We start from the raw sequence: 27,746 nt of genomic DNA on the forward strand, positions 1-27,746 counted from the left end.
GACATCTCGGACAAAAATTAAGAGCGGCCCACTACCATCCACCAGGAGCCGACTTCACACGCCGACATGAGCTTTTTATTTCCAAGCCTGGCAGCTCAAACAAATTCATTACCGCGAGCCAAGCCCAAGTCGCTGCCCACCACTATCGTAATGCAGATTAATGGACTGCTTCAAGTGCTGGCAGCCCCCGCGACACCCTGCGAAATATGTCATCTGCCCGCTCAATTTATACGACTGCTGCGTCAAGGCCCCCCAAATGCATGTTTTATGTCTCCGCACCAACCGCTTTAGAACTTTGTTGTCGTTACGATCGTATTTCGTTGGCCTTTTTATTGCGCATTACTAACGTGGTGCGAGGGTTCCGCCTTGCATCCGAAGCACGGTTAAAACAAAAAAAAAACGCAAGTCGTCGGGCGGAGTTAGGTGATGCGCAGCCGATGACGGGAGAGCCACGCATAGCTTCCAGATCACTCAAGTCAAGTCGCCAGAATGGATCGCTCACAAAGGATCTCACTTAATGATACTTGCATTAATGGAGTCAAGACTCTTTCAGTAGGGCACTGCGGGATGCCGAGTCAAATCACGAGTATTTTTGTGCAAAGGAAACCAGAATGACCAGAAATAACTTCAAATATCAAAAGAAATCCAAATTAGTAGAAAATTTTAAAATCGAATACTTGTCAGAAATCTACAAGACACTTCCTCTCCTTCTGGTGTCCCAGTTACACAATGATTTCTGCACAATCCAGAGACTTCACGTCAAGAGATGGATCTCAGGAGTGCGTCATCCCGATTTGCATCAGGAAGCGGCCAACAGGAATTGACAAAAGCCATGGCATGGTGGACCCCTTGATGTTCGCATGAATTGCCGGCACTATTCATGCCGATCAAACACACGGATCAATTTTCTAGCGACGCACGCTCACTTTACACCACGCGACTCGCGCACGGGTGAAAGATGTCATCGTTTAACGCAGTCGTTAAAAAATAAACAGCACAATGGCGAGCCGGACTTCAAGAGGGCCGCGACTGCAGCAATTCCGTCACAGTCGGCGTTTCCACACACCCCATTATTTAGCCGTAGGACGCACATTTAATAGTCGCCCGGCGAGAGCTTGAGCCCCCCACAGAGAGCTCCACGTAATCTGGACCTTTTTATCACTTGGACGCACCTCTTCGTCACCGCGCTCGTAGCAACGCGGGGCCGCCGCCACGCGTCCGAATGCAATTACGCGCCGCTCGGCAGGCGCGGACGTAAATCTGCATCAACGCAAGTGGCACCGGCCCCGCGGCACCCCTGCTGGGAGCGTCGAGATTAGCCCCAACGTTCGTTGTTTGAGAGCGAACGTTCTTGTTAGGCGGGCTTGCGTGGAAACGTCGTTGAGTTCATCGTTTTGTGCAGGGTTCTCGGGGGGGAGGGGGGGGTTGCGGTTGCGCAGGAGACGATAAGGTTGAATTGCAGAGTGAAAACGGACGAATAATCAAGGGGAGCCTTGCACTATTACACCAATTACACACACCTGCACGGTGTAGCCACACACCCCACCCACTTGCTGACAAGGATTCGGATTGGCTGGGGATGCCGAAGGAGAGGTGACCCCCCCGCCTCCCCCACACACACATTCCTCTCGCAGGCACCTTCCCCGGGAGGTCGTCTCAATAGTTCACAACATAGCGGCGCAGGACACTGCTCGCTTCGGTGCCAGCTACGAGAAAAAAAGTATTGTGCACCGATGCAGGTCGGGATGACAGGGAGCTTGCTATTCATATTATTTGAGTCTTGAGATTGCTGTTTTCCCGTTAGAAATGCTTTGGCTCAAAATACACCCAACAACCAGACATTTTTTAGGCACTGCCCAGGCAGCGGTGATATTCAGAGATGGGCAGAGTGCGCACGGCACGGTGCAATGTTTTGGGGGCGGTTTTCAAGAACCCTCCTTGGCCCAGCTGTCAACGTTCTTCCTGAGGAGAGAGATTCAGGTCTCCCGATTCACACGCCACTTGACACGCGGTCCTGCAGCAAAGCGGACAAGTTTGTCCGACAAGAAAGGCTACCCCCCCCCCCGCCCCCCATTGAAGGGTTGGGGTGGGAGGGGGGAAGTGTAGCCATCACGACTGCTCAAGTTTAATAATAGTAAGCCCATAGCGAAGCGATGAAGTTTTAAAAAGACTCGCGTGCACGTCAAACCTTTCCGTGTGTCCCCCGCAGCTGCCCACCGATTTAACAATCACCTTGGCTTTCCTCTCGGCCACCCCTGCGAGCGCGAGCAGGACGTTTTGGCTTCGTTAAAATCCGGTCACATCGGCTTCCGTGGCAGCCCCCGCTGAAGCGTGTGCGCCCGCTGAAGCATGGCAGCTTCGATGCAGCGCCGCCCCTGCCCACCGTCAAGACGCCCGACAGAAAAAACCCCGAGGAACGGCAGCGGTGCTCGCCTCCTTCCCCCCTGGTCGCCAAAACAGAGTCCACGCGAGGGGAGAGATATTTTTGTGAAGGCCGCACAGGGAGCAATAACAAGGCGGCTTGCTGGAAGAGCGTGGCGGGCCCAGCGCCGAGTGATGGATAGCTTTCCCGACAATTTCCACCAAACACAGCTGGGCACACGGAGGATCTGTTAAAGTGAAAGCGGTGGACATGCAGGCGAGGGGGGGGGGGTGGCAGTGTGGGAGGGGGAAGTCGTTTCGATGCAGAAAAGCCATTTTGGTTGTTGCTGTTTTCGTACAGCGCCCGGTGACCAGTTCCATTATCCTCACGTGTTCTCACCATTTACATGCTGCACACTACTCCTCGCAGAAACCAAAACAGGACAAACAAAACAATGCTTCCATGCGTCCACCCACTCGACAAAACCTGCCTCTCCCACCAGGGAAGAAGAGATATTGAATATCAATAGCTTTTCACCTTGTTTTAAATAAATGGAATTGACCAATTGATGAAGCAATTCTTCCCAGAATCCTGACAGCGGTCCATTGTAAACGCTCAGCTTTCCCACCCCCAAACCACAAAGAGACTTGCCACTCTTTACCTCTCATTGTCCAGGGGACTGATAAAGCAATAGCGACCATTACAGCGATAAACACTGCAGCCCGGAAAGGTGTGTGGAGCACCTGGCGTGGGAAAGAAGAACGGGGCATTGGTCGCGGGCACCGCATGTTGCCACCTAATTTCCGTGCCCGACGACTCCCGCATCCCAGATATCCCCCCCTCCACTCCTGCCCCGGCCGTGCCCCAGGGAGCCGTGTAGGTGAGAAGGGTTGAAATGTTAACGAGCAGCCGATAATTGGCCGCCCAGGTTTTGTGCGGGCCCCCAGCTGCCCCCCCCGCCCCCCCCACCCCCCCCCACCACGAGGAGGAGGCGGCACCGCGTCGGAGATGACTGCAGACCACCAGGAGGCTTGGAGTGTCGGCCGGCCGTCCCTGGATGTCATCGCGTCACGGGTGTAATGAGCTCCCCTCCGCATGACGAACGGTATTCGTATTGCTCCCCAAGCTTCGTCTCGCACTGCAACGGGCTCCGTGTTGATAGCAGCGCAGGGTGTCCAGCTCGGGTGGATGAACAGAGGAGTCCCAAAGAAGAGGCAAAGGCGCTAATCTTGCAGCACCAAATGGAGCACACGCGCAAATGGTGTTCATCTCTTGCCGTCCGCGATTCATACATTCTACCCAGAAACACCGCAGGATTAAACTCCCTCGTGAGTCATTCTTGGGACTTTGAGCAGATTACTTTAAGAGGAAAGGTCACTGGCCGATTGTCAGCCTGCAATATATTTCTCCTGTGTCGAGCAGCGTTATTGACAAAGATTATGGAGTTTTTATTTTATTACTATTTGTGCTCGTACACCGCCGCCACTGCAGTCCCTTTTCAATTCCTGCTTAGGAGAAAACCAGCAGAGCCTGGGAGAAATCCCACGAGCGCACAAGAACATAACGCGCTCTCTCCACATGGACGGACGACACTACGCGTACTCGCTATAAATGGTGGCCACCTCATTTGCCACGCAGGAGTGCCATTCACACATCGCGAACGGTGGGGGACGCGTCCCGAAACCCGTGCGGGCGCTTTCGGAGGGCACGGGCAGCATCCGAATGGAAGAAAAGATGACTGGCAGCACTTAAAGCTCGGTGTGGCTGCACAACAGGAGAAACCCGGGACCGTTCGTCCCGTCTGCCCCTCATCGGAGCACGGTCGTTAAAAACACGTCCCTCGCCATCTGCACCGTGGCCCTTGAACGGCTCCCTGGGTACGCACAGGGACGGCAGCAACGGGTTTTTTTTGTGCGCCAGAGCTGGCGCTGGGCCGAGCGCACCCGTTTCCTCACGTAGACGACGGCACCAACGAGCGACTGCCAAGTTTGCGAGGGTGGTTAAATCTGACGCGTCTTACTGACCGCCATTCACTCCCATCGAGATTTATTAAAAAGGAGGAGACTTCCACTCCGCCTCATTCAGATCCATTAGAGCAATTGGCATTCACCTTCACAGATATATATTAAAGTTCCTGCTCATCCCTTTCATCGACATCTATAAGCGTCACAACCAGTTACTCCAAATGAGATCTACGCAAGAAGCCACTGCCATTCGCTCTCATCAAGATCTATTAAAATAATATACATTCGCTCGAAGACCATAAATGTGCGCGCGCACACACACACATACACACACACACGACCTTTCTCTACGTGCCTGAACCAGGTCCAGCAGCCTGTGCCTAAGCACGTTCTCACTTTACGGTCCGAGTCGGAGTGAATGGTAATATTCATTCACTCGCACGGCGATATATTCAAGTGAATGCCACTCTCATTTCGGAGATACCTTCCATGGCAGCTCAAGTGAATGCAGGTCAGGCATGGGCAAAATAAATTGAGCGGTGTTACAGAATCTCAGTGCCACGGAGACCCCCGGGCAGCAGTTCAAACAGCCTTCCTACGGGCCACTGTAACACCGAGGAGGCACAAGCTCACAAAAGAGCAAGGGTGGAGGCAGCAGATCAAGCGCATGTGCGGCTTCGCTCCCGGAGCGCATGTAATTCCACATGCAAAACCAAGAGCCCTTCGATGCCACCACTTGGCTGGCGAAATACGGCGACAGGGTGGCGTGGCGAGAGGCCAGGCTCGCCCCCACTGGCGCCATGAGTGGTCGAAGGTGCAGAGTAGCACGTTCCGCTTAGAAAAAAAGACCTCGCGTGGGGAGGACAACGAGAAACTTGGCGAGCGCCACCGGCGCGCTGGCACGCACAAAAACAATTTCACGCACATGCGCCGCCTGCTGCTTCTGCCAATGCAGCGGAGGGGCTCATAAAACGTGCGAGATGGCGGGAGACGGTAATGGAGTCTACGCACGTGGGCACGTGGTGCTGGCGAGCCATCTCTCCCTGGGCGCAGACTGCTGTTTTGGGGTTCTTATTTCACCCAAGTCGCGATTATCGTTTCAAATGCCACCTTCTCAGCCACGCCGTACCAGTAGAGGGCTTTGATGGAAATTTATCTTCATTGCAAAGAGGCATTTCTTTGTAGATTAAAGAAAAAAAACTCTTAAATTAGAAACTTTAAAAGAACACTGTAGTTTATGTTGTCATTAATTACATTTATAGGGTAAACTTTTTTTTAGGTGTATAAAAAAACCTTAAAAAATAAGTTGATAAAATGATGTTTTCTTTTTTAAACTTCCATTGCCAAGGACCCAGAAAAATACTAAATCTGGGTTGTATACACATTTTTATTCCAGCTTGCACGATGAATAATTTCAGTTTAACCGACACATGAACACTTTTTGCAAGCCATATAAAACGTTGAGCCACTGAATGTGGATATGGATTTCTAAAGGAGGTTTTCCTTAACCGGTTTCTTTGAGTTTAAAAGGTGGTGCCGATGCAACTTGAGCAAGTGTATTAATCCCATAATGACGGGAAGCAAAATTTGGGAGTAAAACTGGGAGGACAGACGACCGATTGTCCTGCGTGCGCGCAGGATTGGCGACCGCTCTCCATGCGAGGTAGACAGAAAGCCTTTGCAGTAACACGCACACCTCTTAAACGGTGGCAAGAGGCCAGAGGTAACAAAACCCACAATTTTAGAGCAGGCTTTGTGTCCACGTTTATGTAGTCGAAAAGCCAGAGTGCAAGTGTCTCTCTCGCTCGCCCTCGGCTCAAAACAAGCGTATACACACGTTCATCTCCACCTGACGGTTTGCAATCTAGGATATTAAATGCCACATTCCCAGGGTCGGCAGCGAGCTCCCCCCATTAACAACCACCACTGTGGCTGCCCCAGTGATGGCGATGGGCGGCCTCTGCGGACAGCCCAATGTGCATTTGGCGTGAGGATCGAGCCCTCGGTGCTGGGCCTCTTGTAAAACCCCTCGCTCAACCCTCTGATTGCACTCTGCTCCCCCCACCCCCACCCCCCACAGCTCAAACGTCAACGAAGCGCCATGCAACAGCAGCAGAGCGCGCCACTTTAAAGGGGGGGGGGGGGTTCCCTCCGCTTAGAGAGGGCTAAACACTCCTCCGGAGACCGTTCAGGTCACTGCATGTCGGTGACAAGGTTCACTTACCCGCTTACAGCAGCGTGTACAAAATAAATTACAAAGTTAGAGCCGGGCTACGAGATTATTTAATGACCACTTACTCCACCGTTTATCGGTTCGATCAAGGAGACAAAAAGTGCATAGAACGAAAATAGCTTACAAGACTCGTCTGTGTCCACCGAGGGATGGGCGCGATTTGGCACCCTCATCGACAGCCGCATCACACTGCGGAGGGGGGGTTTACCGCCTTCAGGGAGGCAGGCTGTGGGCTGTCGCCAAAAAAATTGTAGTCCATTACAATTTTTAGCTTATTGACGTTTGACATTGTCCTTGCGCCGCTATAAAATAACAGTATATATGCAAGCTTTTCTTGTACACACGCTGCCAAAACGGGAGTTATGAAACACGGAGGGGTCATGCAAGAGAGCACAAGACCGGCTTGACCGTACCTTTTCTCCCGTTATCGGGTTGACCACCTTGTCCACGTCGAAGTTCAAAACCCCTTTTTCATCCTGCGGCACAGACGGACAAAAAATACGCACACATTTGATTTATTGGTGGTTGGGGCAAAAAATAATTTAAAAAATAATTTAGACAGCCATCTTATCACGGCAGAAATCAGTCTCAAGGGTTTCACGCGTACATTGGGGAGGTGTGTTCCATGACGATCCGCAGACAGCAAGGGCGTTGTACGCCCACACACAGGGCCCAATAAGTCGGTCGACACATGCGCGCACACAACACAAATGCACACCACCATCGCAACAAAAATGCCAAGTCCTTGCATTCTGCTGAAACCACCCTAATTAGGCAGGAGGCTGTACAGCTGCTTCAAGATAACAAGACATAATGTAAATTGCATGGGGAAGAGTGAGAGAGAGAGACAGAGAGAAAAGTCAATTGCATGCTGGAAAACCTGGGCCGGAACGTGTAGTTAAATTGAGGTGGCATTTAGGTTAATCTCCAGGTGCCAAAAAAAACAGCGTACAATCTACACTGCAACAACTTTGACCATGAAAGGCAACCAATAATTGAATATGGACAAAGTATAAAAAAACACTTTTATGGCTAAATGATTAATGTTCTTCTTTTATTCTTATTCTCAAGGATGTCTTCCAGCAGATGGACCTGCTGTATGTCGACTATCAGCACGAGCCCTTCCCTCCTCTTCCTGCCCATCTACAACCACTGAGGGCCATCGCCACAACCATCATCACGAGGCACCGACTCGCCACCGCAGCGATGCACGAATCGTCTCAATTCAGGGTCCCAAGTCACAATTCTAGAATCCACTTTAGTTGACATCGTGGTGAATTTAACAGCCTCAAGTGACTGCAGGGATCGCATCAACCCATTACGTATAATATATGCAGTATGAAATAATGATTCTTGCCACACAATTCGATGCACGCAACATAAGCGCTTGAGAATCAATATAAAAAAAATTATGCACCTGCGTTCCACCTCTAATTTCCAGGGAGTAAAATTAAAGCGTCAAAGCTTTTAAAAAACCACCCGCTGCTTTAACCCCCCCCCGCCCCACGTTGCAGTGGCCTTTTGCTACAAGCACCTCACAAGGGGTGGTTTTGGATGTCAAGATTGCAAACCCTCTGAAGTCCCCCACCCCCACAACTGCGAAAACACGAACAGAGTAAAGCGCCAGCTAAGAGAACAAGGGTGACCCTTTAGCTCGGGGGCAGGAGCCGAGCCAGTACCGATGAGATTCTGGGTTCAAATCTGACTAAACGATCTGTGATTAAAACACGGTTCTCTGGTATAGCAAGTTGATCGTCTCAGCCCAGTAGATGACTACATACAAAAAAGTGTGTAACATGTCTTTTGGTTTAATTAGATTTTTGGATACATTTCAGCTCTGATAGTGCAACTATACATACAACGAATTATTTTGTAGCTGGGCACAAATGGGAAAGCGTGCCCCCGGTGTGGATAAAACAGTAACTTGAAGACATTTAAATAAGGTATACGAAATCTACTTCCATGGGGGGGGGGGGGGGGGGGGTGTCACTCGCACTGCTCTGCAAAAAAGACTTCACATCATGACACAATGCTGATTAAAAAGCTACTGTGCATGCACCTCATTATTGGGCAATAATAGCTCCCATGTTGTACGGAGCACCATTACATTTAAGATGGGCATCTCGTGTATGCGTGTTTCACTGGGCCAATTGTTAACCTTAAATTTTAAAAAATCGGAGACTCTCCATCATGTGGAACGCCAACGCATTCTGGCATGTGCCGCTTGCAACCACTTAATCCGGATTCGAAATGGGAGAGTAAAATCGGCAACCTTGGAAATGCGTACAGCAGCCGCAGGGGTTCAGAAGCGGAGTTTGGGAAGACCTGGCCTACGCGCACTCCGAGCCGAGCATGGGGAAATTGCTGTCAGACACAAAACCGAGGGGGGCAGACGTTGCGTGGAGTGGTCCCCCTACCAGGCAGAGACTATTAGAGATGTGCGCGGGAGAACCACGCCGGACCCACAGGCGGTAGCGCTCATTTTTCACTTTGTCTGCCCCGCGGCGATTCGCCCCGATCTGCCGGATTCGGTAACACCGACCAACATTGGCACAAGCCCCCCCCCCACCACCACCTCCCGAGCTACATGGCCACCCACATAAATCATTCTTTGCAACAAAGCCCAAATTAAAACATAAAAATGTGAAACTTAAGTTCCCCTCCCCCATATCCAGCCGGATGGCACTGCTGCAGGCAGGGCACTCGACTCGCTATTGGAAGTTTGATCGCCGGCGGAGTTTCCGGTGCAAAGTGAGCCACCCACCACCTCCCAGTGGTGAATTAGGCTGAGCCTGCCACGACAGCACGGCGGTATCCTGCCACCGGCTCTGGGAGCCACGTGGCGGCCTTTGGAACAGCGAGAGATTCAAAAGTTGGTCCAACTCTACTCCCGCTCTGCTCTGAAAAGGGACCGCGCGCTGCCCAAGACATTAGCCCGCTATACATATTTATCTATATCTGTTACAAGGCAGCATTGAGGACAAATCTGACAATCTATTTCATGTGTTAGTGTGTAATTGTTCCCCAATTTGCTCATCTTAGTTGCCTCATTTAAACAAAACAAATTGCATACGTTTTAAGGTGGAACGGAGTCTGTATTGGTTGGCAACTTGGAGCAAATAAAAATGCCGAGACAGCAAAACACTTCGTCTTTACAAGATCCGATCTTGCAAAACCATCGTCTTGCCGTGCATTGAAATGGTCGCCGGTGGAACTGAGTCGAGGAGACCGACATCTGTGAACAAGAGCGTCATAAGCTCAGAGGACTTCTCCAGGATAAATCAAGATGCGAGGAAACAGAGGGCAGTGGACACCACCGACAGCAAGGGTGGCGCTGTGTAGAGTTAGTTTCGTGCACCTAGGCCACAGTAGGTGACAATCTGAACGAACCGATTTTGTCACCGAATGGGGAGGCAAGGCCATGTTAAATGCCTCTGAACAAGCATAACGAGGGGGGGGGGGGAGGATGACGACACTTTCGAGCCTTCTGTGTGGAGTTTGCGTTTCACCACGTCTAGGCATGTGTGGGTTTTCTCTGGGTATCGTAGTTTCGTACCGCGCATGAGCATCATTTTAAAACTGCCCTAACATCTGAAGAGGAACGCCGAAAAATAAAAACAGTTCTGTGACTGATATTTTTACAAGACAGCCTTGTTATAAAAAAGCACGCACAAAAGAAAATGTGGGTTGCAACCTGCGATAAGGTAAACATTTCCATGAAAAATGTAATCATAACACAGGCACCTGTCATAACACGTATCAATGTCTTGATGTGCAAAACTGTTTTATGTATATATTTTTTAAAGTTCCCTTTTTTATTGCAGGATCAAACAGTTTGTTTTTTTCTTTCAACGTACTGTCACAGGAAAACCACACAAACACAACCCCACGTGTTATTATTCGACGGAGGCGTCGCGCGAACTTTCTCGACGCACGCCTCCATTCATCCTAAAAAAGACGACCGACGAATTTAAAACAGGAACGCACAAGCACCACCCAGTCGCCACATCAAACGGTCACGACAGCGCCCGCGGGTTAACGCGCGGCACGCAAACCGCCCCCCGTAAGTGGACGCGCCGGGCTACCGTATCGTGCTCGCCTTTGGACGTGTTCCACTGCTTTTGTTTACAATGTGCTTTCCCCGTTTCAAGGTTGTTCAAAAAGTTCATCTGAATGTCGTTTAAAAAAAAAAAAAAGGCCTCATTTTGCATTTGTGGTGGAATATGGCCGGCCAGCAGCACGTAGATGATACCCCGAACCTAGCGGGGCCTCGTTGCGCTCGCCCAAACTGCTTTGCTTTCACGCCAGCTCCTCTACAGTTGCTATAAGTGGCCGGCTTTTAAAACAACTTGATAATTAAGGCAGATTGCGCGAGTTTCTCGTATTTGGACGATGGTGTCAATGCTTCAGTTTTAAAGCAACTTACATCATGTGTTCGCACATCTTGAAAGTACCAAGTACAATAAGAAAAAAGGCAAATTGAATAAAATCTACGATTGGTTTTTCTGCTCCACGCTTCAACCAATGAGCAACGGATGCACGAACAGCCCAACAACAGCCGCCATTCGCCACCAAGTGGTGGTGACGTCAAGGCACTTGTGCCAGGCTAGGTGCACTTTGAGAACACACTAACACAGACCTCTGTATAGCCGTAAGAGACCCTTGGCTTAAGTGCTGTAAGCAAGTACCTATGAAGGCCAACATGGCCCATGAGGGAGCAGAGTGGGCAGCACCATGCCCAGCCACCTTCCTCTTCCCAGTGCTGATGTTTAACACGCCGCACGAAGTACTCATTTAAGGCAGTGTCGATCTTGGGGAGGCCCAGGACCAGTTGAGATTGTTACTGGCGTTGGCTTGAGTGGGAACCTAATTCCGATCGTCGGGTTCACAACGCGCTACTAAGTACTGTGCCACCACTCCTCACGCACAGTTGCACAATCACATGCACGTTGGGACGTTTCAAATGCACGTGTCTTTGAGACGAACAAGTTCACGAGGCAAGCCTATGGGCTTCATTTCCCCCACACAGTGATGCAAGTATTAGTACGGTTAGGACAAGCGCCGTTTGAGCACCACCTATTATGACCGGTATGGCACACTGTTAAATCTTTAATCAGCAATCGTTGACAAGGCCAGCATGACACACGCTTCACCATCCGTCTCACCAGACATGGTGCTCGTACACCTTCACAAAAATACTTGCTTGTTCGGTTGAGTCAACCTAGGAGTGGGGCAAGGACACTTTCAGATACCGATCACCACCTGGCGTTTATGCATCGGGTCCAGAAATCTAACTGCGCGTCACAGATCGCAGCGCGGCAGCGCTCTTGCCCAACGCTCCGCTCATGCGGGGCAGGCGGATTAACAAAAGAACACGTCCCGTCATTAGCGCCACCGCTGCGGCATTAGCGTGCAAAAATGTGAAGGGCTAATCTTTGTCCAACAATCATTGACAATCTGCTGGAATTGAGTTACCCCCGAGGGCTTTGGGAAAGCTCATTTTAAAAATGGACAGGGGCGAGGCGGCGGTGGAAATAACGGCAAAGTCTTGCTGGAAACGCTGGATGCAGCCGCAGCGATCATGGCCGCACCACCAACACGCAAACCTCAAGGTACCTGGCTGTGTCGCGTGGAATTTCGTTAGGGCTATAAATGATAATAATGACGATGACAGCAGGATGATGGGTTTTGGTCATTATGTTAGAAGGGATAAAATTTCTAATGACATTTAATTGAATTGTTTATTTTAAAAACAACACCCATATGCCAACACTGAACATTTATTGATTTTTTTTTCTAATTTGATCTGCAGTGGGCCATCTGAATCATCGCGTGAAGCGATCCGAATTCATCGTCCACAGAGGGTGCCAAAGGAGATTATGGTCCTACTCGGGGTCTCCGACGATGAGAGGTGGGGGGGGGAAACAGCGGCGCCGTTGTAAGCGTACCGCGTTACGAACACAATCACCCGAGTTTGACTCCCAGCCACAGATAACATCAGTAGTGAGCCTTATCTGCACCGTTCCTGGGCTCCTCCCTCAACCCCCCCTTCACCAAATCACATGGAGCAGCATGGTGATAAGATCAAACTATCAACATGAGAGATAGCTTGGAGAGGGCCTCTATCCAGCAGTGGATTGACAAAGAGTTGCATTTTAAAAAGGAATAAAATACTACAATTACAGAAAAATGTAACATCCTTTTTGATTATTATTACTATTACTACACTCGTTTACCCAGGAAAGCCTCACCGAGTCTCATTGCTATTTTCCAGGATGGTCCTGCCCAGTTTTTTCCAGGATGGTCCAATGATTGCAGTCTATTCCAAACTAACAAGATTTGCACCATAGTGCTAGTACAGGGCGTCCTTGCGTGATCTTTAACATCCAATGTAAAGCAAATGGAGTGTATGTTATGGTTTAAATCGGGGCAACCACTCGAGTCTAGCCGTGAACCTCTGCAACCAGCGGCGAAAGCACGACAGCTAGGTCAAGTCACTGCCTGGGGAGGGGGAGGCCCAACCATACATGAACCTTGGCGTCTATCTGGTGGTAGATCCCTGTATATTAGGTTGGGTGGGACTGCGCATGGTAATGGACTGGTATCATCAGGCTGGTCTGGCCTGCACGGGAGCGGACCTCGATAATATAAAAAAAAGATGGGCGTCTGCGCAGCAGCGGACTCCGTGTGCAAGGCCGAGTGGGTGCGCGTGTGGCGGTGGACACCTTGGCGAGGAGCTTTCCACTGCCGTGGCCCAGGAGCTCGTGCAGCCCCACCTGCACCTCGAACGACGGGCCCTTCCACTGCACGTACAGGTCCTAGGGAAGGGGAGCGCACACAGTACAGTCAGCTCACAAAGCACAGTTTCATTACCAAAGGAAATTTTACAATTCAATAATCGTGATGTTGTCGCTTGATATATTTCGGCCTACTACGTCTAGCTTCTTTGAAATCTACCAATGAAGGTCCCCGCTCGCAGCTATGGATACGCGGGTTATTCGACTATACTTCAGCACGCTGGTCCAGAAATAAGGGGAAGGCCCCAGGTCCGGTTCAGATATCACTGGCCTGGAGTCAAACTCAGGTCGCCTGGTTCATAGTTCAGCGTGCCAACCACTGTGCCTTCGCGTCACCCCTCTACACGGCACAAGGCAATATACCAAGAGAAGCGTGCGTGCGTGAGATTAGGGGTGACTTTTAATGTGCACGTTTGTGCCATTAAAACATCCTAGGACGCTGTTAACACCCACGGCCCTGCAAACCTGCCATCAACAGCAGCAGCTCTTATCAGGACAGGCACGTCTTTAAAGGGCAATTAGCGTCCATCTTCACCTAATCACACCTAGTGAAGCAACAGCCATTTGCGAGGTGTTACAAGCACGTGACACCATGCACACACGCGCGTCATACAGCACTCAAAACAGGTGCTTCGTCTTGCAGTACACTGCAGACGGACACGTGCATAACGCCAACGCAGAAAGCGCACGTACATACGTACTGGCAACTACCTCGCCTTTTGCAAGTTTATTTAATTTTTCATGGCTGCATTTGTTAAGCCAGGCTTAATGATCTCTTGTTGCTTGTGACATGATACATTAAATGACAATGCAATGGGTTCATGCAATCTAAAATAATTATACCAGTTTATATTCTTGGTTCTTTCGGTAAAGTCACGTAGAAGGGAATCGCTGCAGTCACGTAAGCTTTAAAACAAAATATAACAGTTTAATATGCTAATTTTCCAATCAACATAAGGAAAGCCTTTAAAAACGAGTCTTGTGAAATACCTTTGCCTATAGCAAACTAAAGAAGCACCAACAAAGCCACTGTTGTGGAGCAAACAAGATGGAGTGGTCACCGTAGAGGTTTCGAATTGGCCATAATCATTTCAAGTCCTTGCATATTAAAGAATCACAAGTGCATTCGAGTTAGACTGAACAGCTCTGCACGGGTTGAATGCTTAGTCAAGCATGCTTGACCTGATTAAATCAGGTGATGTGAATGAGGAGTTGTTATTTGAGGCACTAACTTTGAGCACAGAGTTAATCACTGACATTTAACGCGCGCATGAACAAGCGTAACTGGCCAGCACCTCCTACACGCACAAATTAAAACAAAAACACGAGCTGCCGCCGGATTTGTTGTGGATGCACAGCAAACTGCTATGCTCGCACGACTCAGCTACTCCGTTTCCTTTCTTTGCTGGCACAGATCTGGGCCTCAGCTCACCCTCTCGCGCATCAATCTCACCGGTGCCAACTCGCCGCAATCGCGAAATTCCACGAGCACCCTGGGAGAGACGGGGGATGCGGGAGTGGTAGGAGAGACTTGGCAACCCAATTACTTTGCACGGCCCTGCAGGGGGGTACCCCCCAATCAACCCGTCTCTCACTCCCCCTGCCTACACTTCCCTCCAGTTGTACGCTATCCTATGCCGGAGAAACTTCCTAACCACGGGCTCCGCGAGAGTGCCAGCCGGCACCCGTGCTGGTGCATGGCTGCAAGGCCACGGATTGCATACCGCGGCCAGAGCCATAACCAGCACAACGGGGGGCCGGGGAGGAAAACAATACGCTACGAGACCAAGTTTTAAATATAAAAAACAATAAATGGGGGAGCGTGGGGAGAAAAACAAAGATACAAAACTCGTCAATCCTGATGTCCGACAACCTTGGGCAACAGGGAATCACGGGGCACATTCTGCCGAGTTAACGTGATTTTGAAACTCCACCTTGCCTCGTCCTGGCTGGCGAGCGGTCGACCTTCACACTTGCACCGCAACTATTGACGCAAAAGGGGCGGAATTTTTTTTTACGGGAAGTAAAATGGCACCACGCCGATTGCGAGTTGCGGGACGAGCGAAGTCTGACAAAACGCAAACCGGGTGCCGAAAAATGACCAACTCCGGGCTTTGACATGCACACCACGCTCGGCCAACATACAAGGTCAAACCGTTTCAGCTCACTCGAAAAAACACACCTGCTCTGCAGCTGACTCCCAGTGTGTGCAGCGCTAACAGAGTTTCATTAGGAAGATGTTGAATTTAATGCTCTGCCACAGGACACTGCCAAGAATAATGAACAACTATTTGATCGCAGCAGGCAAGATGTAAATCCTAGACGATTGCATCTGTGCCAGTTTTTTTTCCTTACTTTGTTAGCTTACATAATTTTAGCCAATGTCACATCACTAAGGAGACACTGTGGTATGTTTTTCATATTTTTCCCCCCCGAGCCAAAAATGCCTTTGAGAAGCTCCAAACAGGAGTAATGAGTAGCGACAGCCTCATCACTCACTGCTCTGCTGGGTGAAAAAAATATATATTTCTAATGCCACCGCAACTAGTTGTGTGCAAGTTGGAGTTGGGAGGCGTCAAGAGCTGTGTGAGCGGGGTAGGGAGGCAGCGATTGGGTTATAATTCAAACTTGGGCCCCGCTTAGCCTCCCGTAATGAGAAACTCTTACACGAGAGCAAATTCACATGAATTACACGTGGACAGGAACACCACGTGCACAAGAACAAAAAAAAAGGTAAAGGGTCCTGTGTAGCAGGGGAGGACTCTCCACGAGAGATCACCTATTGTTAAGGCTGACATAGTGAGCACGCCTCCCATGTGCACGTGTGTGGACGAGCTCCGGTTTGACAGCAGAAGTCTTACTCCATCTCAATCAGTAGGGCGGCATTATCTTTCAATCGGCTACGCAATGCTGCGTGGAAGCTACCTGGTTTGTCGCTCCGCACAAAGCTTCGGGTCTTTTCGGCCAGTCATGCCCTCCCTTTTATGCTTGTGAAACGTGGACCCCTCTAATGGAACATCTGCGCCAGTTACAAACATTCATGCTGGCATGCCTACTATCCATCCTGGGTTTAACCAAGCTGGATTGTGTGAGCAGCTCACAAATCCTTCAGCGAGCTCTTCTGGCAGGCAAGGCTGCGTTTACGCCCATCGCACACGTAGCGTCTTCCCCAGGTACTCCGGTTTCCTCTTAAATGTATTAAAACGCTCGTTTAAAATGGAAGCTGGCCCAACATAGGACCACAGAGCTTGGGCAAATGTTGGCACCGGTTCTGGTTGCTTTCCTGCTCGTCTGGCTTCCCACGTTGCCACGCAAACTTGTGCACGCTAAATATCCTACAGCGATTTGAAAAGCAATTTGGACCAACGCCGCTATAAAAAAAGCTGATTATTACGTGTGTGTGCACGCATAGCAGTATGAGAAGGGCTGGCAGAGGAAAGAATACTGCTCCCCTACAAAAGGACTAGACACTGCCACTTCTCCCCACCCCCACCACTTTCTCCCACCTCCACATTCCCCATCTCCCTGCAATTTCCCCCCCCACCCTTCCCCCGGTTCCCTCCGGGACACACGGGGAGTTTTAAATGCAGCAATGCTCCGAAGGAGCATTGATAAGTGCCGTGTAATATGCTGCAGGCCACACGATGGGAACTGCCAACTCGCTGCAAAGCGAAAATCCACCTCGGGGCTCCTGGTAGCGGCACGTCGCTAATGGTGCTGTACATCTAAAAAAAAAAAAATACATTTCACACCCCCTTGCACTTCGGAACAATGTGTTAATCACAAGTCACGGCTTGGTGTACACGCCGCTTTGACAGCCAGGGCTCAAGCGCAAGCCTGCTGCTACAAACCTGGCTCGTCCCAGCTGCAGGACGTACTCTACGCACGGCGCGTAAAACGAGACATTGCATTTTCCACGTGCTCCCAAGGCCAGAGCTCAGTTTCAACTATGTGTCTGCATTTAATCACGTCGGCTCCGATTCACGTGTTGGCGGCAGTGGCTCCACAATGGAAATAAATCGTTGGAAATTTTTTTTGCTGAAAATTGGAGGAGCACCCTTTGGGCCAGCACAGTCGTTCTGCCAGGAATTTCAACTCCACCCCACACTGCTCACTTTGTCGGACTCCGTCATGAAGGTGAGCTTCTCGCGCTCCTCCTGGTACGAGGCGCTCAGCACGTTCCCCAGCGACACGTTCTTGAAGCCCTCGGACTGTCGGATGTCGTCGTCTGAAAAGAAAAAAACCGCACACACCCCCCAGACTTAGACGAGCAGGCCGGGTGGGCGGACGGGCGAGCAAGTGCCGAGCTTGCGGGCGCCACGGGTGACGTGGGAGCTGGGGGAAGTGCGCTCGAGTCGGCGAGTGCATTCCAACATGTGTTAAATTCGCGCACGGCTGTGAACAGTGTTTTTCCGCACGCTTCCCCACCAGGAAGCAGATGGGTAAAAAGTAAATTCTTCGTTGGAAATGTTTGGTGGGGGAAAAAAAAATATATATATATATATATATACGGAGAGGCTGTTCTCTCAATCATCTTACAAGTCTTCGATCGACATTAGGGCAATACAAAACACTTATTTAGTATCGATTGTAATAATTACCATTGTTACGCTTTCCCGGAGAAAAACCTCACCAGGTTTCATGACTTTGTAGGAGGGTCCTGCCAAGTTTTCGCATTAGGTGATGCTAATGTGTAACCCCACTTGAGCAATTTTAGGTAAATTGTGTTTTTTTATGTGGACCATGAAGCTGGCACACTGTGGCCTACTCTTGTGAATGGCGTTACAGGATCTGTAAAACGTCCATTGCGAAGCAGACTGCGCGTACGTTTACGGTTAATACATGCGCAGCATTTACCAGGGCGGCTGCTGGAAACGAACCGTTAAACTCTGCAACGTTAACCTCTGGAACGCCGCTGCTACCCGCTAGGCCATGTTGCAGCCCCCAGAACGGACAAATGAGAAAAGATTTTCCTCACAAAAAGCCCCAAGACTTTAAACTTAATTCAGCCAGGTCCTGCTCATTTCCAATTCTTGCCCATAGCCATGAGTATTTGGCACGTGGGGGGCACGGAAGACCTAGAGAACCCCCACCCCCCAAAACACACGAGGGGACAGCACCCAGAACTGTAAATCCAAGCCACCTCGCAATCACTCCCAAAACATCTGGCAAGCCCTGGTGGTCATCCATCCAAGTGCTCGAAGTAATGATGGGGTCAGGGGCATTTACAGTTGTATGTTACGAGAAACGTGATCATCTGTCGACACGTACACGGCACGTCAAGTTTGTACGCAGGAGAGCCAGCCGAGAGACACGCTGGTGTTCATTACTCTCTGAGTGGACATCTCATCCGAGCCAAGCCAGTGAGAGCAGAAGTAAACGCCACGAGAGATTCCAGGATATTTTTTATTGGGCAGCGGACAAAAACTAAGTCGTGGAATATTCCCTCTCAACAGCAGCAACAGCGGCTAGTGCTGAAACGCGTCCATTCCTGGTACGTACGGCCAAAAAAATAATAAGTGGCGTTTGTTTAGCAATTACAATAAACAAAACAGCGACAACGTTTGGTTGTAGTCCTGCACACGAACGCCCGCCACTGTTACCGGACAAAGCAACGGAAGGTGAGAAGAGTTCCATCCCCAGTAATTCAGAGCGTGCCGTTTTATGTTATTCTAGTTTGGAGTTTCCATCGCCATGAAGGTCAAATCGTTTAAGCCTTCCCACGCTGCACTCCGCATGGTGCGCGTGACAATCAAACGCTCCACCCTACTAATAGGAGCCCCGCGCATGACTACCACGTGCACGAGTGCACACCGGTGGCGCCGTGGTCTCGGAGAACGTCGTTGAGCAAGAGGCAAGTTGTGTTGTAGCAGCAGGCGCCACCACTTTCATCTCCATTAGAAGAAGTCAAAACAAGAGTGCCGGATGTTTTTTTTTTACAAAATCATAACAGCACGATTTCCTGATTCAAGAGAGCACAAAAAAAACGCAGCACGACTTTCATGCGCGCAAAAAAATAATGTGCCCAACAAAAATGTATTATGCAGTGTGGCTACGACACATTCTCTGCCCCAAACGCCCTTACCTCAAGCACACATTAATGCAGCAACAAGTCACAAGAGCTGGCTTCAAAAACAATTTTCGTAGCAAATGCCGGCCATAATTGCAGAATAATGGGTTGCAACAGAGCAGCCCTTAGATGCTCATTTACATCGCATTACACTGGGAAAAAAAAGACTCAATTCCACTTATTGGCTTGTAAAGCTTGATATGTCGTGCGTGTCAAGAACCGCTCGTTCATCATCATAAAAAAGACGAATTAAAAGAAAATCGTAAACCGTACGTGCCTCAGACAGGGCCGGCCGAGGAGGCAATTACGGCATCCTTTCAAGGCCTGCAAATTTCGCGACAAAAAAAAAAAATCTATACGCGCAAAACCTGGCGTCACCGTCACGCCAACGCAAGGGCAGACGTTTGGCGAGAGGCGCCACCGAGGGGTCGATGGCGGTAAGAGCACGCGGCCGTCGTGCCCGGCGGTCCCCCCCCCACCCCACCAATAAGAACCGCGCGCGGCACAGACGGCGAGCAGTGACACGCGCCAGCCACCTCGGCGCTCCCGGGAAAAACAGCTTTCGCGGCATTGACAAAACAGCGCGTGGGGGAAGTTTAACACGCGCGCGCTCTCTCTCTCTACGCTTCCACAAACGCGTCGGCGGAGAACGGCCGCCCCGGCCTGCCCAACAGGCGTGTGCGCGCGTTGCCGCCGCGGTGCTTACAGGTAGGTGCGTGCGCGCGGGGTGTGGGAATACGGAGAGGTGCTGGGGGACAGGACGTCAAATAACAAACCGCCACGGAAAGTAACACCCCCCCCCCCCCCCACCGCATATATTTACCAACACGAGAGCAAGGCGCAAATGTTTATATTGCATTTAAAAAGTACAACAGCTGTCGTGTATATACACAGTAGATTAATGTATACATTACTTGTCTAGCAAAACCTGAGGGTGTTAAACTAATTATTTGGCGATACAGCGCTAGCAGTGGTCAAAAGGCACACAGTTTTAAAAAAGCAACACGAATCAAGAAAACTTCCTTTAAAAAAAAGGAGGAAAATATATAACAGGCAACATTTCTAGAAATCGTGCTCACCAACGAGACCCTCGTTGCCAGCATTAACATGCAAAAACACTACAGGATACGTCCCTTGTGTAGGAAATCAGTTTCAAGGACAAAGTATACATTAAAACATATTTGCTTGCATGTTTTATCACAAGCATGTGTGGTTATCTTCTTGGTTCTTTTGGTAGTCACGTAGAAGGGAAATAATACAACAATAAAAATAAAGCAATAAAATAAAATTATCACGACGTTTCGGCCACAACACAAGCAGCCGGCCTCAGGTGTGGTTAATGCAGACTTCATGGCTTGTAAAAAAAAGGTGTTTACGTGGCGTTTGAGCATCTTAATACCTCCTGTATTATTGCTTGAAAAGGTCAAGCCATTTCTTATTTTATTGCACGCAGCATCGACGTGCTACGTGCCACCTACCCTGGCACACAAGCGCTGTGGTGACATCACCGTCACTTAGTGGCGAACAGCAGCTGTTGCTGTGCGTGTACGCGTGCGCTTGCGCGTATGCACATGAGCGTGTGCGCGTCTCTAGGCGACGTACAGTTGGGGATGTTGATGCCGGCGGGAATGCCGCTGCCCGCAAAGGTGAGCACCTCCAGCGAGGTGAAGTCCGGCTTGAGGAAGCGATCTTTCTCGAACGACGCCGGCCACGGCAGCTGGGGCAGCAGCTCCTCGGCCGAGGCGACCAGCCGGGAGTACTTGGCGCTCATGTCCTTGTTCACCATTGCCACAAAGCCTTTGCGGATGGGGAGGGAGGCCGGCCAAGGTGGAACGCACGCACTCGCGCAGTTAAATGCGGGTCGAGATGTTCAACGAGAATTTCACAGCAGTTTGCGCACGCACGCATGTGCACATGAAACAGTGCTAGTTTTATAACCGCACGACATTGTACACGTGTACAATGCAATACCGTGTTACTATTGTACGCGTATACGTGCAAATGCACACTTGGTCAATCCACTGATGGACGATGTCCTGCCTACGCCGTGTGCGCGTTTGAAAGGTTATTTGGAAAAGCTTCACTACGCTGGTGAGTGCAGGTTTGGTAACTGTGGGGAGCATAGACATGACAAACGATTGTGCTGCACTGCCCTCTTATTACACAACGCAGCACAGCCCTATAGCCACCTGGCATGCACAGCGGTCACCCAGCCCAGAACTACCCAGGCTCAACCCCTGCTTTAGCGTCCAAGAACTGATGAGATTGGATGCACTCCAGGTGATTTGGTCATGACCATCATAATCACGTAAGACAGCGAATTAGCAGGTACTGCTTTCTGTGGTTATGAGGTCTTTTTTATCCAAAACTTTGCAGTGGAACCCAAATTAACAAAATGCAGGCACAATTCCATTTGGCTCAAGTCAGCAATTACAAATGCATTCATTGCGATGGTTTATTTGGCTGTGCTAAGCATGCTTGGCATGGGCCCTGTTCAAGAGCTGGTTCAAAGGCCATCTCAATTACCATGCAGTCGTTGTTGAGACAGTGAGAACATCATCGAGAAACCGAGCATGCAGACAGCAAACCAATTCATTCTACATGCTTGCACGCATTGCTTGGACATCGAGCCTTAAGTCTCGGGTTGCTATTCGTCTAATGGAATTTTGGTAAAATTACTCTCATTTTGCCCATTTGGCAATTTCTGACAAATCAAATGCACCCGGGTGGGTTCAATAGGAACCAGCAATACTCGGTGAAATGCATCGCTGTTATTATTTTAAACTGCCAAGGTCAAAGGGGGTTAAACAGACGGATAAAATCACCACCGGCGTAGCAATAAAGCAAGCAAATTGCATTGCGCGGTCGTCTCGTCTCCAAAATACACGCACAAGCGTGGCAAACTCGTCCCCCATCCGTTGTCGTTTATCGATAAAAATAAAAACCACCTTTGGCCCGCCTGCCACCAGTTATCGCGAGGGAAGGCGTAAAGGCTACATTAATGAAAACTAAATATTACGGCTCTGACACAACCTGACATTTCGGCGATCACTCCTCCCCGCAGCTGATCGACAACTTGACAAATGCAAAGCTGTGGCCGAGTCCGTGAGGCATCATTGCAAGCAAAAAAAAAATACACGCTGTCTGCCAATACATTTCTGACGAAGCTGGTTATATGGTACAATAAAATACAAACTAATTCAAAAAAGCTATCAGGTGGTGGCTCAGGGAACTATTGATAATGCGAGAGCAGAGCCCACACTGAAAAGGAGCCTAGATTCAGCTGCCAGTGATTCAAGCGGGTTCAAGTCCAGTGAGTTGGTCTCAGCCTAGTTACCGACAACCGTACAAAAAAAATTGGTCCGTTAAATTTAGGCAAAAGGATTTAAACTTTTTTTAATCAAATTGACAAAAGGTGAACTTGTATGTGTCCATTGCATGGCATATAAAATGGTATCCCAAACAGGCACCATGAGGCTAACCCGAAGGTCAAATCACAAAGTCGTTTTCAATGTCAATTACTGGGGAGGGCCTTTCTGCAACACGAGGTACTGGTGGCAAGGCAAAGGTTCCGAACGGAAAAGTTCGTCATCCTCATAACAGGATGCAGTGAGCACATTTAAAACAAAGTATGAAATGACGGAGATGTAGCGTCGCGCCGGAAATACCTTCAAATTCACCGCGAGAACCGAAAGGGTCCCTGTAGCTTTCAATGAATCCGATGTAACTGCAACAAAAAATCAGAGGTCATCAGTTCAGTGATAATGGAACTGCTGCTCTATTGTCCTTGTTTTTTCTGCATATAATGCAGACATTACATTTTTTTAAAAATAAAGCTTTATGTAACAATTCACAAGCCCGATACAGACAGTCTTGTATTCCAGTTGAAGGATCTCCCGTCGCAAAAAGTAGACCCGACGCAACCAAGCTGTGTTACAGAGGAGGAGGAGGGGGGGGGTAGAGGGGTGACGGGGTAGGGCCCGCATTGCAGACCATTTTTTATGAATATTCAACTAATTTCGTTGATGTTTAACTTTTAATGCCATCAACAAAAAGCAGCTGCAGTGAAAACGCAAGAACCCGAGGTCTAACTTGCGTGGGCCAAAATCCAGAAAAACAGCAACAGACAACGTTTTGCTAATGCCGGCAATTTCCTGCAGAAAATGTGGAAAATCTGGTTACCCCCCCCTCCAGGAAGCAGACTGCCCATCCAAGCAAAGTTACAGTTTCAAAGTGAAAAAAAAAACATAACATACATCGGACTACCGTTCACATTCATCTCCGTAATAATCACGTTTATCTTGATAAAATGAATACTACTAATAGGGAATGCAAATGTGGGGACGCTCTGGCCGGCACGCACCTCTCCACGATGGGGCCCTTGTCCTTGATCCAGTGGCTGGAGCCGCGCTTGTGCGCGTCAATGGAGCCGTAGGTGAAGCTGTCGATGTAACCCGCCAGCATGCCCACCTCGTGCTCGTTGGCTGCACACTCCTGCAAAGGGGACCGCACAACGCCATGGTCGGTCAGCGCCCACCCTCGCCCATCGTCAGTTGTCCACCACGATCGAGCCACTGCCGAATTAACGCTTCCATAGCCATTGACGCGTCCTCAGTCTTGCGATGGAAACGATCCACCTGGCACCTGAGCAGGAGTCGATTTTAATCGTGCCACCTCCACGCTGGAGGTGCCGACTTCTCCTTGCCTGCTAGTCAAGTAGAGACCACCACAAATTATTCCTTTTAGGGACGTGTCCTAAAAAACAACCCACTTGCTTTAGTTAAAGTAATTATTTAAAAAATTGCCATGCGTTCTCGAATGCACGTGTTCCTCCGTGTCTCAACATAATTCCAACAAGCACCTCTCAATGCATATTTTTTTATACACATTCTAGAAAGTTGTTGACGCTCTTCCACGGAACTATGGGACGAGTCGTTGGTTTCCAAGCCCTGGGATTGTGGTTTACTTCCAGAACCAGTCATTTTATTCTGCCATGAAAAAAGTTCCAGGATTTTGAACATAAATTTTAGACACGCAAAAGATGTAGGCGATTGTTAGCATCACCATGCCGTATGTGGCTTTTAGCAGGTTTACATTATGTCTGGCAATTAAAACTGTAATCCACCGAGAAATAATTTGTCCACACAAAAAAGAATCTCTTAAAATACTGCTGTCCCGGACGTAATCAAACTGACATTTCCATCCACACTGGGACGTGATGGTGCAATTCAGTGTAATGTACGTGTAAACCAATCACTCACTCTATGAGCCACATTTTAAAAAAAGTGATAATTTTTACATTTCACGACACCCATATTTATTTTTAAAACGACTAAGCTTATCTGCAAGGTTTCCAAATTTGCGAAGCTGGCCAATTGCAATTAACGTAGCACATTTTACTTCTGGAAGCCTCCTGCTTAGACAAGCAAGGGAAGCAGCCCGAGCCTCTGCTTACAGCTCCAACCCAGATGGACACAGTACATTCCTATGGCAGAGATGAATAATTCGACAGACTTCTGTTGACACAAAGCACTGCTTGTTTATTAACCCTACACAAAAGGGCCAAGTTGACCTCAGCGATTTCAGCTAACCACCTCCTGACCGAATAATGCACTCTTAAGCACTGTAGTAATTGAGCAAACAATTGGGGGTTGTTCAAGCCGTTGTGACACCGTACAACCGTGGAGTTTGTACAAAGTGCGAGAACCCTGTACTACAGAAGATCCCTAAACGTTACAAAGACCCTTCCCTTGTACGAGGCAATGCAATGTGGTGTTAAATGTCACACCAGTGTTCAACCACCACCACCACCACATTGCAGGTCAAAAACACACTTCCGTCTGTGCCTTCCCTCCCACTGCTCCCCGAGACGCATTTCCTCCCCCCCCCCCATCACCATTTCCCCCGCTCCGCCACGCTCTTATAACCTCACTATTCACGAAAACATTTCAACTCTTTTCTGTTGCTGCTTTGAAAGCCCACTTGGTCTTTTCTACCTTTGCGCCTGTGCTTAGCAACTGCGTTCAACAATTGAATGTTTTCAAAACACTGCAGTCAATGCGGATGAATAGGCAGGATTCAACCCACACATTCCCATAATACAATGCCGATTGCGATGTTGCTGCAGTAAGTACTGACAAGGTCGCCTTCATGCGCGGGACCTAAAGTTATCAAGGCCCGCCATGAATGCTACAGAGCTAGTTAACCCGACTGCGCAGAATGTTTGCATTTGTGAACAAAATCTCAAGTTCGTGTACTGACAGCGAGCAGAAGTTAAGAGAACATACTTACCAGTCACGTAAACCACCATTAAAAAGGTCACAAACAATATTGCGATAAGCTAAACAGCTATTGACGGATATTTTTTTAAAATACAACCAGTTGTGTTACAGCGGAAGGGCTCTGTCAGTCCAGCCGCTGTGGGCATGTTTGGAACATAGCAGGATCTATTACAGACCAATTAATGTACTACAATGCAATGACAATACTAATTATTATTTATTTAACCAGCAAATAGACAATTAAATCTAAATATTTTTCAGGAGAATTTTGGCCAACACCGATTAACATTACATATTTTTAGCTTTGGGAGGAAAGCGGACAAAACTCATGGATAACAAACTAACACCACACAGACGCCTGAGCAGCAATCAAACCCAGATATTTCTTGTTACAAGGAACTACTGTTACCATTGTGTTGTGCTGCAACCCCAGATCCGAAATGGATCTCAAGAACCGCTGTAAAGAAAGATGAGATGTATTTATCGTAGAAGGGGTGGTCGGTCCACAGGCAGAGGCAAAAAGAGCATCTCGCATCCACCCCTCCCCAAATTTCTACTCCTCACATGTCTGTGGCACGAGCAAGCGTGGCCATTTATGGTTTCAAGAAGCTTCAATATGAACGAGATCGTTGGGAACCGTCAGCGCAATTTCGAGGCGAGCAGGCAGCAGCACCGGTCATTTGTACCAATGTGCATTACACTCAAATGCTGCAAGCAAGTACAATCAAGACACACGATGATGACACCGAATGTTTTAGTTTTTCCACAGATCTCTGTTACGCAGCTCTCGCTTTCCTCTATCTCAAGAGCCAATTGGCTCTGCGTCCCAGTGGAAGGCTTCTTAAATTCAAGTCTTTGGGTGGCCGGTTAGATGGGCGAGGGCTGACATCAACAAGACGTTGGGTTTAAAGTGTGGCAAACTGGTTGTCTCGGCCTGACTGCCTGTGCTATCATCGACTCACGATGAGAGCACAGGCAATCCCCCATCACGGTTCAATTGCGTCCGAGTTAATTCAGCAAATTACAGACTCCGTTATATTGGCTTGCTTTGCCATGTGACGATTCCTATATGAAGACTCGCCACCTAATATGGTTAAGTGGCAATGGAGACGACCACGGCAATTGGCATACAAAACAGCAAAACTGCGCACTCTTGCAGAATAATTAAAACAAATCGTGCAGCTCAGTGCAAACTAACGTGGTAATCATTCAAAATTTTAATTATGGCACATTTCCACTTAAATTGTTTCGGGTGGCACTGACATTTTTATTATTACGCGAGGCCGATGGAGGAAATTGATATACAAACACTCGGCTGCAATAACAAAAATGTCTAAAAGGTGTCAGAAGTTGAAATAATGTGTCGCTTGTGTTTTAGTAGCTATTTATTTATTAATATCCCCACACTCGGCCAGGCATTTCAAGCCAGAGGCATCAAACGTCCCTGGGTCGTTGCTTCGCGAGCTGCTAGAGCGGAAATTTCCATTACCGCGGCGTCAATTTTTGGCGTCAGGTATTAAACGCCGTGAACGACGGCGCGTTTTAAATGCGCTGCGGACGAAACGAGTCGCATCTCGAGGGAGCGAAGGAGCACGCCGGTTACATGCGGCACTCCGCGCTGCCACGATACGGTCTACGCTATCGGACGTTCGCTCGAGACGCCGCGAGCTCTCGCGCCGCTTCACAGCTGCACGACTTCGACGCGCAACGCCCCTCGGCAAGGCCCGCGAGCAACGGTACACACACACACACGTACGTCGAACTTCTTTGGCACCGCATTTAGCCAACCGTCCAAAAAATCGGAGGTGCAGGGGAAGGACAAACTGAAGACCAAAAAGCAGCAATGGTCTCCACGCAGCGCACTTCACAAAGTCGTCCACCCCGTGCCACCCACAATGCTTCAATTTCGTACCAGCAACACGAGGCTGCGTGCAACGCAAATTACGTAACTTGGCTGCGTGCTACGCAAATTACGTAACTTATCATGCAAATATCTTCGTTGCCATCGGCATAATACTGATATTTAATAGTACGTTGTT

General features: G+C 49.1%; 1 protein-coding gene across 3 annotated transcripts in view; it reads right to left on the reverse strand.

Annotated features, from left to right (window-relative positions):
* Positions 1 to 27,746, reverse strand: part of DPP3 (dipeptidyl peptidase 3) — a 70,078-nt gene that overhangs the window by 30,907 nt on the left and 11,425 nt on the right. For all 3 annotated transcript variants that reach the window (XM_032948430.2, XM_032948431.2, XM_076063587.1), the window contains exons 8-13: positions 23,790 to 23,920; positions 23,095 to 23,153; positions 21,029 to 21,223; positions 17,472 to 17,584; positions 13,285 to 13,377; positions 6,973 to 7,035 (exon numbers count right to left, since the gene is read on the reverse strand). In XM_032948430.2, the coding sequence (XP_032804321.1) occupies positions 6,973 to 7,035; positions 13,285 to 13,377; positions 17,472 to 17,584; positions 21,029 to 21,223; positions 23,095 to 23,153; positions 23,790 to 23,920 (654 nt within the window). The remainder of the gene's footprint in view (positions 1 to 6,972; positions 7,036 to 13,284; positions 13,378 to 17,471; positions 17,585 to 21,028; positions 21,224 to 23,094; positions 23,154 to 23,789; positions 23,921 to 27,746) is intronic.

The sequence above is a fragment of the Petromyzon marinus genome, chromosome 6 (genome assembly GCF_048934315.1).
Source record: "Petromyzon marinus isolate PM22_M1 ecotype Great Lakes invasive population chromosome 6, UKy_Petmar_22M1.pri1.0, whole genome shotgun sequence".
NCBI classification, from domain to species: domain Eukaryota; kingdom Metazoa; phylum Chordata; class Hyperoartia; order Petromyzontiformes; family Petromyzontidae; genus Petromyzon; species Petromyzon marinus.